We start from the raw sequence: 13,975 nt of genomic DNA on the forward strand, positions 1-13,975 counted from the left end.
GAACGGGTGGCCACAGACGGCAGGGTCGGATTCGGGTCTGGGTTGGAGCCTTGTCCGTCTATGGACTGAGAAACAACGTCTGTGGGAGCTGATATCTAACTAGAGGGAATGATTTCCTGACACAAACATCGTATGTGTCGGCGTCACCCGTGCCGACGGTGCCATCCACGCACACCCACCCCTATTACCGTGTTTCCCCGAAAATAAGACAGTGTCTTATATTATTTTTTACTCCCAAAGATGCGCTAGGTCTTATTTTCAGGGGATGTCTTATTTTTCCATGAAGAAGAATTCGCATTTATTGTTGAACAAAAAAAATGAACATTTATTATATACTGTACAGTAGTTGTCATCACAAACCAACATAACTAAACCAGACAAACTGACTCCTGTCAAGAATTTCTTGTTACTACCATTATTTCCATATACAACTGGTATGTACATTTACCAATCCTGCATGCTTGGTGTTTTGTTTGGCGGGGCGCCGGGCATGCTTCCAAACAAAAGCTTTGCTAGGTCTTACTTTCGGGGGAGGCCTTATATTTAGTAATTTGGCAAAACCTCTGCTAGGTCTTATTTTTGGGGGATGTCTTATTTTCGGGGAAACAGGGTAGTGGAGGGGATGCATAGCTATGGAACTAGTTATTCCCAGACTTGAACGACAGATGCAATTCTCAAACCATCACCACCACCATCGAGTCAAGTCTCAACTGGAGGAGCAAAGGGCAGAGCAAGTTGAACTTAGATAGATCTGAGTTGGGTTACCAGCGCGGTCCGTTTGTAAGCAGCAAGTCCAGCGGTTGCCACGGAAGGTGCCCGGGTGGCAAAAGGGCAGCATGCAGTCGTTGGAAACGGTCACTTTCCGGATGGCCGACAGCCACTGGTTGAGCTCATTGACGTTCTGTCAAAGGAAACAGAAGGCATGGTAGGACTCCTTTGAGTCTCATCCTTCTGATGTCTGAAGAAGCCGTTGGGACCAAGCGAGTGCCCTCAAATGTGTTGGACTACGTCTCCCATCAAAGGGAAGCCAAAGTAGTGGCTTGGGTGTGGATTAGGACTCTGGGGGAGCCTGTCAACCATTGAAACCCATGACACCTTCTGAGGAAGACACCTGGCTGAGAAAACCCAAGGAATGGCTACATATGGTGAGGTTGTAGACCAGTGGTTCCCAAACTTATTTGGCCTGCCTCCCCCTTTCCAGAAAAAATATGACTCAACGCCCCCTGGAAAGTGGGCGTGGCTTAGAGGGTGGGCGTGGTTCCTGCTCAAGAGGGCAGGGCTGAGCCCCACCCCTCTCCAAGATGCAGGGGTGCGAGGGGAGGCGGGCGGAGCCACCAATGTGCGGCCAGGACTGGGATGGGCGGAGTTACAAGCTCTGAGGCAGGGCTGAGCATCTATCCCTGTCCTGCGGCGCCTGCCAGGACACAGGGGGTGGGGCTAGAAGAGGGGGCGGGGCCTCTTCCTGAGTGCCTGACCGGGCTGAACCTCTCTACCCCACCCCTGTGTTCTAACAAGTGCCTCAGGGGAGGTATAGAGGCTCAGCCCTGTCTCACGCTCTTGGGAAGAGGCCCCGCCCCCACCCCTAGCTCCACCTTTTAGCCCTAAAAGGCCTCTCAGGAGAAATATAGAGGCTCAGCCCTGTCTCACGCTCTTTGGAAGGGGCCCCGCCCCCACCCCAGCCCTGCCCTCTAGTCCTAAAAGACCTCTCAGGAGATGTATAGAAGCTCAGCCCTGTCTCACGCTCTTTGGAAGAGGCCCCGCCCCCACCCCAGCCCTGCCCTCTAGTCCTAAAAGGCCTCTCAGGAGAGGTATAGAGGCTCAGCCCTGTCTCGGCCTCTTGGAAGGAGGCCCCGCCCCCTTCCCTAGCCCCGCCCTCTGTGTCCCAACAAGCACCTCAGGAGAGCTATAGAAGATTCTCAGCCCTGTCTCCGGCACTTGGGAAGAGGCCCCGCCCCTCCTCTGGCCCCGCCCTCATGTCCTAATAGGTGCCATCACCGCCCCCCTGGATCGCTCCAGCGCCCACCAGGGGGCGGTAGCGCCCCCTTTGGGAATCACTGTTGTAGACAATGTCCTCGAGACCTTAGGAGATGACTTGAAGAGACACCAGAAGAAGAATACCTTGCATTGGATGTACGTGGTGAGCACCTGGCCGCCAGCATCCCGCGTGGTGATCTGCATGACGTGCGGCTGCTGGAAAGCGTTTTCGTCCACTCGCTCGACCGCGCAGATCCGTTGCACGGGGATGGACGTCCGCACCTGAAGGTGGGAGAAACCAAAGCCAATGTCCAACCAACAAGGATCAATTCAAGACACCTTCGCCCAACTCCTCGAAAAGCAGACCCAAGACTCCTTTATTTGGGATGCCGTTTCCCAGCCACGTGCCCACCTGCCACTCGGGAGACTTGGAGTACGAGAGGCTCTCCTTGCTCAACCAGAAGTAGCGTTTCTTGAAAGTGAAGCGCGAGACCAAGGGGAGGCCCTCGGCCCGGCGTTTGTGGAGGTAGCCCTCCTTGATGGTGGCCGAGGGGTGGAAAAGCGTCCACGGTTGCTTCTCGCTCGCTCCTACGGAAAGAAACGAGAAATGTGTCCTATTCCAGGATCCCAAAGCCATTCCAAAGCCAGTTTAATGGGCTTCAAGGGTGGGATTTGAGAGACCTTTGTGGGTTCTTCCTGCACCAACATCTCGAGCAATTCTTTCCTAATGGGCGGATATATTGCTTCAGTGGATGCAAGCTTCTCTCCGATGACTCCAGTGTTTTTCCAACCCGTTGACATTTGAAAATACACACCTCTCCAATGTGTGAACGCTCAAGGTGAGACATTTCTTTTCTCGCCACAAATCGCAGGAGATGCCAGAATGCGGCTTTGGTGACGACTGTCAAGTCCGACGCCGTTTCTCACCATCCTTGTTCCCACTAGTCCTCAACATCTCCATACATTTGCATAAATTAAAGGGCCTCCTACGCATTCGGCTCCTTGCCTACAATTCCTACACTGTCACGGGTGCGGATCTTTACATTATTAGTAATATTACAAAAATAAAATTATTATTATTATTATTATTATTATTATTATTATTATTATTATTATTATGATCTTCCCCCTCCACTGCTTAGTAGGTAATACAAAGTCATATGTACATACAATATATTATATTATTAGCATAGCACAGTATTATCTATTACTCTATTGTACTATACCACTATACTGTAATATTATTAGTAATATTACATGTAATATAAATATACAATTATAATAATGCATAATAATAATCATTATTATATTGTATTACATTATAATATTATTAATATTATATTCATATACAATCTATTATTAGTATAGTATAATATGATTATTATATATTGTTATATTGGCATGTTGAGTTACGTTGGAGATATATATATGTGTGTGTGTGTGTGTGTGTGTGTGTGTGTGTATGTGTAATGTTATTGTTTTCAACATCCCCAAAGTTCCAGACATGGACCTTGTGCACCACAGAAGCCGGCGCTTGAACCGTGTGATCTTCCCCCTCTGCTGTTTAGTAGGCAATACAAAGTCATATGTACATACAATATATTATATTATTAGCATAGCACAGTATTATCTATTACTCTATTGTACTAGACCACTATACTGTAATATGATTAGTAATATTACATGTAATATAAATATACCATTATAATAGTGTATTATTATTATTATTATTATTATTATTATTATTATTATACTGTATTACATTATAATATTATTAATATTATAAGCATATACAATATATTATTAGTATAGTATAATATGATTATCATATATTGTTATATTGGCACGTTGAGTTGGAGATATATACAGTAGAGTCTCACTTATCCAACATAAATGAGCTGGCAGAACCTTGGATAAGCGAATATCTTGGATAATAAGGAGGGATGAAGGAAAAGCCTATTAAACATCAAATTAGGTTATGATTTTACAAATTAAGCACCAAAACATCATGTTATACAACAAATTTGACAGAAAAAGTAGTTCAATACGCAGTAATGTTATGTTGTAATTACTGTATTTACGAATTTAGCACCAAAATATCACGATGTATTGAAAACATTGACTACAAAAATGCATTGGATAATCCAGAACCTTGGATAAGCGAGTCTTGGATAAGTGAAACTCTACTGTATGTGTGTGTATATGTGTAATGTTATTGTTTTCAACATCCCCAAAGTTCCAGACATGGACCTTGTGCACCACAGAAGCCGGCGCTTGAACCGTGAGATCTTCCCCCTCTACTGTTTAGTAAGTAATACAAAGTTGCAACAACATGCCAAAAAGAGTAGTTATACCTCCTGCGACTGTAAGGTAACTTAGTTACAAAGTATTGGAAAATGGAAGTAACGTATAATATGGGAACTCTGCCACTTTTTGAGCAGCGGTCCATGAGAGCTCACCATTCTCAGAGTCCACATCGATCAGCCTATCGAGGAATTCCTTGACTCGTTCAATGCTGGCCAAGATAAAGGGGTGCAGCGGCTCCATCCACTGTTCCTTCCCATGCCCGATTTGGAGACCAAGGTTTCCAATACTCTGCACCGCCTGCCGGGAGGAGAAAGAAGAAGGAAAAGAACGGGGTAGGACGAGACAGGGAGATCTCCTGTGTCACTTTTCCTTGATCCTATTGCACTGATATGGAGTTACGCTTCTTTCCGAACACTGGGGAAAACGTTCCAGTTTGGGGGTACCTTAGCCAAGAGCAAAAGCGTCCGGCTGGTCTGTGTGTCCGCATGTTGGTCTCGGAGGTTAAACAGTTTTGGGGTCAGGATGGCCGGCGCAAAGAAGCGCAGAAAGATGAAGCCACTGATAGCAATGTACTTGGCCTCCTGGAAGTGACACAAAAGAAACCAAACCCGTCACCATTCGACGTTCAAATTCGCAAGCAACACAAACAATGCAGCGACCGCAGCACCCTTCTCTAATAATACACCATTCTATTAAACTGTTTATTATTTATTCGGAAGAAACTCGCGATCACGTATGTACATGACATGCTATTGTCCCGCTGCGATGCTTCATAAATAAACTAATCGATGCATTTGGATTTCAGAGGCTTGTTGTTGCCTCAAAAGCGAGTTAATTCAACAGAATCAAGGAAGACACAACGTCACACCAATGCTGACTTGGTCTTGTATCCAGATTCTGCACTAATTCATCTTCTCCATAACAGCGACGACTTTAAATCCACCTTAGGGTGCATCTACACTGTGGAATGAATGTAGTTTGGCCCCAACTGGTGCCATAGGATCCTGGGAGTTGTAGCTTGACAACATCATTGGCCTTTGTGGCCAAAGGATGCACCAAATGACACATCTCAGGATCCCATAGCTTTGAGCCATGGGAGTTCAAGTGATGTCAAAGGGCATTCATTCGACAGTATAGATGCGCCCCTGAATGCCTAGACCAGAGGTCCCCAAACTAAGGCCCGGGGCTGGATGCAGCCCTCCAAGGTCATTTACCTGGCCCCTGCCCTCAGTTTTATAATATAATATTTTTATATCATTTTTAATAATACAATATATTGTATATACATTTAATATTGATAATAATCTTATGTTATACAATATAATGCTAATAATAATACCATATAATAATATTAATTATATGTTACATATTACATATAATATTACAGTATAGTGGCATAGTCCAATGTAGTAATATATAATGCTAATATTGTGCTATGCTAATAATATAATATATTGTATGTACATACAGCTGCTCTGAGTTCCCTTCGGGGTGAGAAGGGCGGGATATAAATGTAATAAATAAATGTAGTAAATGAATAAATAAATAATTTTAGATTTAGGCTCGCCCAAAGTCTGAAATGACTTGAAGGCACACAACAACAACAATCCTAATTAATTTGACTATCTCATTTACCAGAAGTAGACCCACACTTCCCATTGAAATCCTGATAGGTTTATGTTGGTTACAATTGTTTTCATTTTTAAATATTTTATTGTTTTTTCATTGTTGTTGTTTTGCACTACAAAGAAGACATGTGCAGTGTGCACAGGAATTTGTTCGGGTTTTTTTTTCAAATAATAATAATATAATAATTTTATTCTTATATCCCGCCCCATCTCCCCGGAGGGACTCGGGGCGGCTTACATGGGGCCATGCCCAGACACGACAGCAAATGATAATTCGGCCCCTCCACAGTCTGAAAGATTGTGGACCGGCCCTCGGCTTTAAAAGTTTGAGGACCCCTGGCCTAGACAGTCCTGGGTTCAAGTCCTAACTCGGATCAGTCCGAAGAAGAAAGAAAATATAGGACTCCAATAGAGAAATAACAGAATCAAACAAATATGAGCTCATCCCCATGTAAGACGCTCCAAGTCCCCTTGGGGAGATAGAGGCGGGATACAAAAATAAAGTTGTTATTATTATTATATTATGTTATGTTATATGATATTGTCTCGAAGGCCACACCTGGTTCTCTGCTTCCGGGAAACGATCGGCGACCTGTTTGTGTAGCTGCTTAAAAGCGACTCTCATGGCGGTGGGACACTTTTGGGTGGAGTTGACGATGCCGTGTATGATGTCCTTCAGGTAGCCTTTGAGCACTTCCAAGCTGCTCTCTCGAATCTGCGCCTCGGAGAGGGAGCCCTTGAAGGAGATCCGCCTGAAGGAAAGACAACAGGGGAGGAGGGATGCCTTCAGCCCCAAATCTATGGACCTCGGCTCCAATGAGATCCAGTCCAGACATCTTGGGGCAACTTCTCCCATCCTGGTGTCCTCTGTATGGTGTGTGTTACCCTCATCCTCAGCCAATATGCCAGACAAGTCGGATGGGAACTGCCATCCGACACATGAAGTTAGGGGAGAGAATTGCAACCTTATTTTGGCACATGTTGGTCTCTCCATTTCCTCCAATGAACATTTTCATGGCATGCCCTATCTTCCTTTTACAAGGGTTTGGGAGGTCTGCTTTTGTCACAGGATTGTGTCTGCGCTATCTGATCTATGTCCGTGTTTCTCCATCCGCCTCCACTGAATGCCAGATGGATGCCAAACAAGAGAGCTACCATGGAGAGAAGGAAGACTTTCAAGGGCCCCAAACCCTTGCTGAGCATCCCGGCTCAATGTCATCCCCGACGCGGCGCCATGCCAGGGATGGGAGTTGCCTAGCAACCGGCAGGACCCGCATCTCTCTCCCCGGAAAGCTGCTATCTTTGGAGCCGCCAAGGCTCCGGCAGACGTCTTCCAATCGGACACACGCTCCATCCGGGCGGCCTGACCTGGGTCACTCTCTCACGCGTAAATCGAGCCCATGCGCTCTCACACACAGGCACATGTGCCCACCGTGAAGCTCCTTTGTGCTTCGGATACCGCAGTGGCCTTGCCCCATTCCTACGTTTCAAAGAGGATGCACTCGGTTTTCTTCTCCGCTTGGATTTCAGATCCCACTTTCATTCCAAATACCGTATATACTCGAGTCTAAGCCGACCCGAATATAAGCCGAGGCACCTAATTTTACTACAAAAAAACTGGGAAAACATTGACTCCAGTATAAGCCGAGATACCAATAAAATTACATTAATTGAGGCTTCAGTGGTTTAAATGTTTTTGAATCTTTACAAACTGTAATTTAAGATATGACTGTTCAACTCTGATTAAATCATTATTTTCATCTTCTTCAATGTAAATGTGCTTATGTATCCTTTTAATAATCATAGAGTGAAATAATAAATGTAATAATAATAAATGCAGTAAAGTAATAAATGCAATAATAAATAGAGTAAAATAATAAATGTAATAATAATAATAAATAGAGTAAAATAATAAATTTAATAATACCAATAATATTGGAGAAAAATAATAAATGTACCATGATATACTCGAGTATAAGCCGATCCAAATATAAGCCAAGCAGGACCCTCACTCCGAGTATAAGCTGAGGGGGGCTTTTTCAGTCCTAAAAAAGAGCTGAAAAACTAGGCCTATACTTGAGTATATATGGTATTTCACAACTCTGATCTATCCAAAAATCACCATCAGAAACATTAGAAGACCTGGGGGGGGGGCATCTACACTGTCAAATGAATGTAGTTTGACGCTACTTTAACTGCCCTGGCTTAATGTTATGGTTTCTTTGTGAACTACAGCACCCATAATTCCATCAAAGTCGGAACGCAGGCAAGCAACTTGTGGTCCATCCTGCTGCTGTTGGATCACAGCTCCCAGCAGATTCTAGATGCAACCAATGCTGAAAAATGAGGGGTGTTGGGAGTCCTATGTCTTTTTAGGATTGTCCACTGGGATTTGAGTGGAATCATTTTCAATAGCAGTAAGAATAATAATAAGGTAATAATAATAATAATCTATATATATAAAAGGGTAATGACATTTCGTCCTAGGACAAAACAACAAAACGACACATCCCAGAAACACTAAACTTGGCAGCGCAACCCCTCATCCATGCCTCTACATTCATACAACAAAAAGAAAACAAAAATAAAGTCCTCATTAGAGGGAGAGGAATAATTGTTTTTATCCAATTGCTGCCAGTTAGAAGGCTAAGCTCCACCCACTTGGTCTCCAGGGGACAGGCAGAGTTAGGCCTCACTTAGGCCTCTTCCACACCGCCTATCAAATACAGATTATCTGATTTTAACTGGATTATATGGCAGTGTAGACTCAAGGCCCTTCCACACAGCTATATAACCCATTTATAATGGACTTAATGTAAGGTAAAACCTTTACCTTAACTACCACCAGTTCCTCAATACTTTATTTCCCATACCACCATACTTTGCCACAGCAATGCGTGGCCAGGCACAGCTAGTAATAATAATAATAATAGACACGATTCAACATCACAGTCTGTGTTTCATAACTTCACGACACTAGTTACACTGCATTGACCCCTCTCCAAACATGCAATCCCAGCTCTCCTCACCTGGTCCGACTGGGCTCAATCTTGCACGGATCCAGCTCCACATACTTCTTCTCCTCGAAGATCCGGTTGATGACAGACTTCAAGACCTCGTGCAAGTAGGGCATTCCTACCACCTGGAGTGGAAAGGTTGAGGTGGAAAAAAGGAGGCAGGAAAGATACATCCTTATCAAAGCATGGGGAGATATGCCTAGGAAGACCTCCATAACCATATCCATGGTTTCATTTACTCAAAGTGGTGCCTTGCTTAGTCCGCAAGGTAATTCTAAGGGTGTGTTGGAAGTCCAAACAAATTCCGAAAGATGATGTTTTTATGTGCATGAAGAAGGGAATATGGAGAGTCTCCACTCACCTTCATGAACTGCTCCATGGATTTGGAAGCCAGTGAGTTGGAGCGGAAAAGAGTGTTTGGATCCGCTGAAAAAAACACAGAAGGGTTTGCTGTTTCTCCTATAAGTAGCTACTAACGTCCCAGCTTTAGAACACGAAATATTGGCCAATGTGGGAGCTATTCCTGCTTCCCAACTATCAATGGCGGGACACATCTCTGACATCAGAAGGGACTTACTGGTTCTTGAAATCTCACAGAGGTTCACACAGCCCAAGAAGGGCACCACCAGGCCTTGCCCGAGGAATATTTTGACCAGCTTGGTGGCTACATCTTGGCGACTCTCCATCGAGCAGACATCTTCCAGCAGAGTGATGGGCGTAACGTCATCCTTCACCTGTAGCACAGGAGAACATCGATTAATAACAATGAAGACATGTGTATTTCAATTCCGTCTTCTCAAGACCCTCCAAACAGAATTCAGTATGGGTGGAAGCTCCTTTAGTTCATTCAAGAAGATGCAAGGAACCATGAGGACTATTCGTTTGGTAAGAGCAACTCCACTTCTTCTAGGGAGCTCTCCAAGGTACGGAGAAAGCTCTGAACATGCATGAATATGTCACCTACTCCTTGCTGAATGCACCGTCAAAACTAGAAGAAGGAATTGTAGTTCTGTATCCTGGTAGAACATGTTCCTGGACTCTGGATCGGTATTGATGACCCATAGTAGACACTGAAAAAGGTCTACAGTGAACTTCCTATTTGGAGTAGGATGGTCAAGAATGTCTTCCCCAACATGCAAAAAAGCATAGAATCCAACACAGTTGGTCCAACTTGTGGCCAAGTACCCACCTCTGGACACAAGACGGACTCCACCAGAAGGTCGACGAGGGGCTGGTAATACCTGGAGGGTAAGATTCGATCCTCGGAGAGCCGAATTCGCAATCTCAGGGCCCCCAGCTTTCCCCTGCAGTCAGAACACAGCAGCATACCCATGAACCCACCTTGTAGGTGTGTCACTTTGACCTGTTAAGAGTTAGGCTGCACAGAGACATGAGGAAGGAACCCAAGAACACAGGGAGAGTTGAAAACCCAACAGCAGAACTCTTGATGAACATGGGAACATCAGAAGAATGTTCTTGGATTGGACCAATGGTGTACAAAGTCCAACTTCCCAATGACGGAGGATTTCCAGCAATCTCCATGGGGTATTATCTGGAGTGGCCATCCGGATTACAGCAATTTATGATCCCAAAAGTTGGGCTTGAGGACAACCAACCTCCCTGTTCTTCTGAACAAATGGTGAATTCAGAGGTCTTTGGGTATTGAGGTTCCATCCAGCCGTAATGCCAAGGAGCTATATTGTAGCAACAAATTCCATCATCAACATGGCCTACCACAGTTTGTCACTTCTGGGCAATATGAAGAATGCTAACAAGAGTGCCTACTGAAACGTCCTTCAAAACTGGTGGTGAGAAGGATCAGAACCTCTGAGAACAGTGGGCAAACTTAGGAGGCCCAAGGCACGTGCCTCTATCTTAGCTCTATCTTTTAACACCTTGCTGCCATCTCTTGCCTCACTTTACCCAACCATTGCCAAGGCATCTACTTTGCCCATCTTCTCTCCACTACCTCATTTTATACATCTCCAACGTGTTCCCCATCTTTAAAGGGGCCCGGTCCCAACTGCTCCAAACCCAACGCCACCACTGCAAGAATGAATTGCTTCTGAAATGAGACAGGTATTTCGATTAAGAGCCAAACGTTGGTTCCCTTCAACACTTGGTGTCCACCACGGACCACGGACCTTGTAGACCAAGCTCTTTACTTCTAGGTTTGTCCCAAAGGTCCTCAATCCACCCATCACCTCTTCTGAGTCTCAACTGACCTTCCATTAGAAGATTTGCTCAACTAAGCATGAGGTTCTTCTCATTGCTAGGACTTGATGGTGTTGGATCAGACTAGGGTTTCAAAAAGCTACTCTTCAGGGACTACATCTCCTGCCCACCAGTGTGAAAGAGGACTCTGAGAGTTGACCCCAAAAGTACTTTCCTCAGCTCCTGATGGTACTTGCCTTTGGACTTTGGTTCCTGCCTCTCAACCCTTGACTGCCAGCCCCTCTTGGACCAAGCGTCCCCTTGACCTGAAACCTGTCCTGTGCCCACCTTAGACTATGATGCTTACCTTGTCCCCCTTGGCCTGACTGCCAGTATCCCAAACCTGACCACTGGAGGCTCCTGGTCCAGCCGGATCGTGACGCTGTACAAGTCAAAGACATCAAAAGAAGATCCACATTTACCCAGCATCCTCCTCGGCGCTGGGAAAGGGCAGCAGACGGTACCAGCCTTTGGGAGGGGCTTTCTGGAGGGCATCCAAAGAGAACTCAACCTGGGAGCAGGAGAGAGACAAGTCTCAACATCATGTGTTGAGGGGATACACTGTCCCCAAATAAACTTTTGGAGACCACGCTTCTGCTACCAAGGGAAGGTATCATTTTTGGGTAGAAGGTGTGGGCATCTCAGAGCTTGGTAGAGTGTCTCCAAGATGGAAGTGATTGGAAATGGTACCCGATCCCTTGCCACTCACCCGTCCCAGGAAATCATTCTTGCCCACCATGTCCCAGTCCCACACTTCAATGACAAGTGGAGTCTCCCCAGCGACCCCTTCCTCCAAGACAAACTCCAGCATCTCATCCCAGTGAGGGAAGCGGGTCTTCTTGATAATCTGTAGGGAGGGAAGAAGGCATCAGAAGTTCCCAAAAAAACATAGTTGTGATGAATGACTTGAACTAATTGTATGTTTGGGGTCTGGCCAAGCTGAAGACACCATCCCAAGTATTGGTGTCTTCGTGCCTACTACTTTCTCGGAAGGTGCCCGATGTTCTCTGTCCCACTGAAAACAGATTAAAGAACATTTTTAAGGTTCAAGACGTATTTGTGACATGGTCACCTCCTGAATGCCACCTCGACGTAGAACATGATTAATATGGCCTGTCTTCTTGAGGTCCTCCAGCCCAACTTCTACCAAAAGTTGGTCATAGAATCCTGCTGGAGAGCCTAGGAATTCCTATGATTCCACCACTGCAGGAATCTCAAGGTCCTTCGATGCAATTCTACAGTCACTGGTGTTCACTGGAGATTTTTAGACTGGTGTCCTATTTATGTCATCTCTGACACATGACACATGTGAAGGTGATACTCACTGCCGTTTCCAAGGCCTGCCCATTCCAGAGAATTCGGGCAAAGGGGTCGGAGGTGCCAGAGATATCCCTGGGCGCAAGGTCCCTAAAGGGAAGAAGAGCAAAGAAGGAAAGCGGGAGTCACTCGGGATCTTGCAGCACTTGGTATCCTGGGAGTTGTAGTGCCCTTTGGCAGAAAAGGCAAAAGAGCTTGTAAAACTACAACTCCCAGGATCCTATAGCATTGATCCCTGGCGGTTGTCAAACTGTGTTCATTCTATAGTGTAGACGCATCCAAACTGTCATGACTTTTTTCTATGGAGTCATGGGAGCTGTAGTTTTCCAAGGTCGGGGTCTCACCAAACTGCACATCTATAGCACTGAGCCAGGGCAGTTCAAGTGGGGTGATACTGCATTCATTCTATATGCAGATGCACCTGACATGCCATGGCTCAGTGCTATGGATGTGTAGTTTGGTGAGAACCTGACCTTATAAAACTACAACTCCCAGGATCCCATACCATTGATCCCTGGCAGTTGTCAAACTGTGTTCATTCTATAGTGTAGACGCACCCAAACGGTCATGACTCTTTTCTATGGAGTCATGGGAGCTGTAGTTTTCCAAGGTCAGGTTCTCACCAAACTACACATCTATAGCACTGAGCCAGGGCAGTTCAAGTGGGGTGATACTGCATTCATTCACCCAACCTGCCATGGCTCAGTGCGATGGAGTCATGGGAGTTGTAGTTTTGCAAACGTTTCTAGCTTTCTCTGCCAAAGAGAGTAAGTGGAGAGCTCTCTCTCTTTCTCTCTTGGCCTTGGAAATTCAGCACCTCCTGCTTATAGTGCATGACAAATACTACAGGATGCTTCAAGCTTACAATGGCATCCCAGCAAAAACAAACCAACCCTGGACCACACCTGCTTCCCTTCTCTCCTTCCCGGTTAGCAGGCCTCTGATTGGCCGCCCGGTTGCCTAGGCGCCCGCTTCGGTTTCCAGGGAAGCGGGATGCTCGCTTGGCTCCGATGATGAGCAATTGGGCCACTTTGTTCCCCTTAACCCTCCACACCTGCGCCCACGCGCCCAAAGCCTCCAAAGGGAAGAAAGAAAGAAAGAAAGAAAGAAAGAAAGAAAGAAAGAAAGAAAGAAAGATCCCTCCATCAGTTTTCAGTATCCCCCTGCCCTCCATTGCAGCTTGCTACCATTTGAAATCCTTTGGCTCCGTGTGATGGAATCCCGGCAGTTATCGTTTGCCTTGGCTCAGGGCCTTTTCAAACTACAACTCCCAGGGTTCCGTCGCATGGCAGTCTGTTTCCTTTCCCAAGCACATTCAGGATCACCTTGATGGCCTTTCCTCGCCTCGCCCACTCAGAAAGCTTTTCACAAGTCTTGCTTTTTTCCAAAATCTAAAAGCTGTTAATAATCTCACTTTCCGCCACACCAAGGGCTGATTCGAACGCCTTTCGCAACAGCCCTGACACTTTCTTTTCTCACTTCTCACGGTGGTGCGGGAGGGAGGGAGGACACAATGGA

General features: G+C 45.6%; 1 protein-coding gene across 2 annotated transcripts in view; it reads right to left on the bottom strand.

Moving 5' to 3' along the window:
- rasal1 (RAS protein activator like 1) overlaps positions 1 to 13,975 on the bottom strand; it is a 33,624-nt gene that overhangs the window by 5,591 nt on the left and 14,058 nt on the right. Inside the window, exons 6-19 of one of the 2 annotated variants that reach the window (XR_010000009.1) lie at positions 12,466 to 12,547; positions 11,850 to 11,987; positions 11,563 to 11,651; positions 10,116 to 10,230; positions 9,504 to 9,660; positions 9,288 to 9,352; positions 8,939 to 9,051; positions 6,469 to 6,661; positions 4,725 to 4,862; positions 4,434 to 4,578; positions 2,387 to 2,562; positions 2,119 to 2,256; positions 766 to 901; positions 1 to 65 (exon numbers count right to left, since the gene is read on the bottom strand). The exon at positions 1 to 65 is cut by the window's left edge and continues 156 nt beyond it. Coding sequence is in view for 1 of the 2 variants with exons in the window: in XM_062958610.1 (XP_062814680.1) it covers positions 766 to 901; positions 2,119 to 2,256; positions 2,387 to 2,562; positions 4,434 to 4,578; positions 4,725 to 4,862; positions 6,469 to 6,661; positions 8,939 to 9,051; positions 9,288 to 9,352; positions 9,504 to 9,660; positions 10,116 to 10,230; positions 11,563 to 11,651; positions 11,850 to 11,987; positions 12,466 to 12,547 (1,685 nt within the window). In the remaining variant the exon portion in view is untranslated. The remainder of the gene's footprint in view (positions 66 to 765; positions 902 to 2,118; positions 2,257 to 2,386; positions 2,563 to 4,433; positions 4,579 to 4,724; positions 4,863 to 6,468; positions 6,662 to 8,938; positions 9,052 to 9,287; positions 9,353 to 9,503; positions 9,661 to 10,115; positions 10,231 to 11,562; positions 11,652 to 11,849; positions 11,988 to 12,465; positions 12,548 to 13,975) is intronic. The other variant, XM_062958610.1, reaches the window with a different exon arrangement.

The sequence above is a fragment of the Anolis carolinensis genome, chromosome X (assembly GCF_035594765.1).
Source record: "Anolis carolinensis isolate JA03-04 chromosome X, rAnoCar3.1.pri, whole genome shotgun sequence".
Taxonomy (NCBI): domain Eukaryota; kingdom Metazoa; phylum Chordata; class Lepidosauria; order Squamata; family Dactyloidae; genus Anolis; species Anolis carolinensis.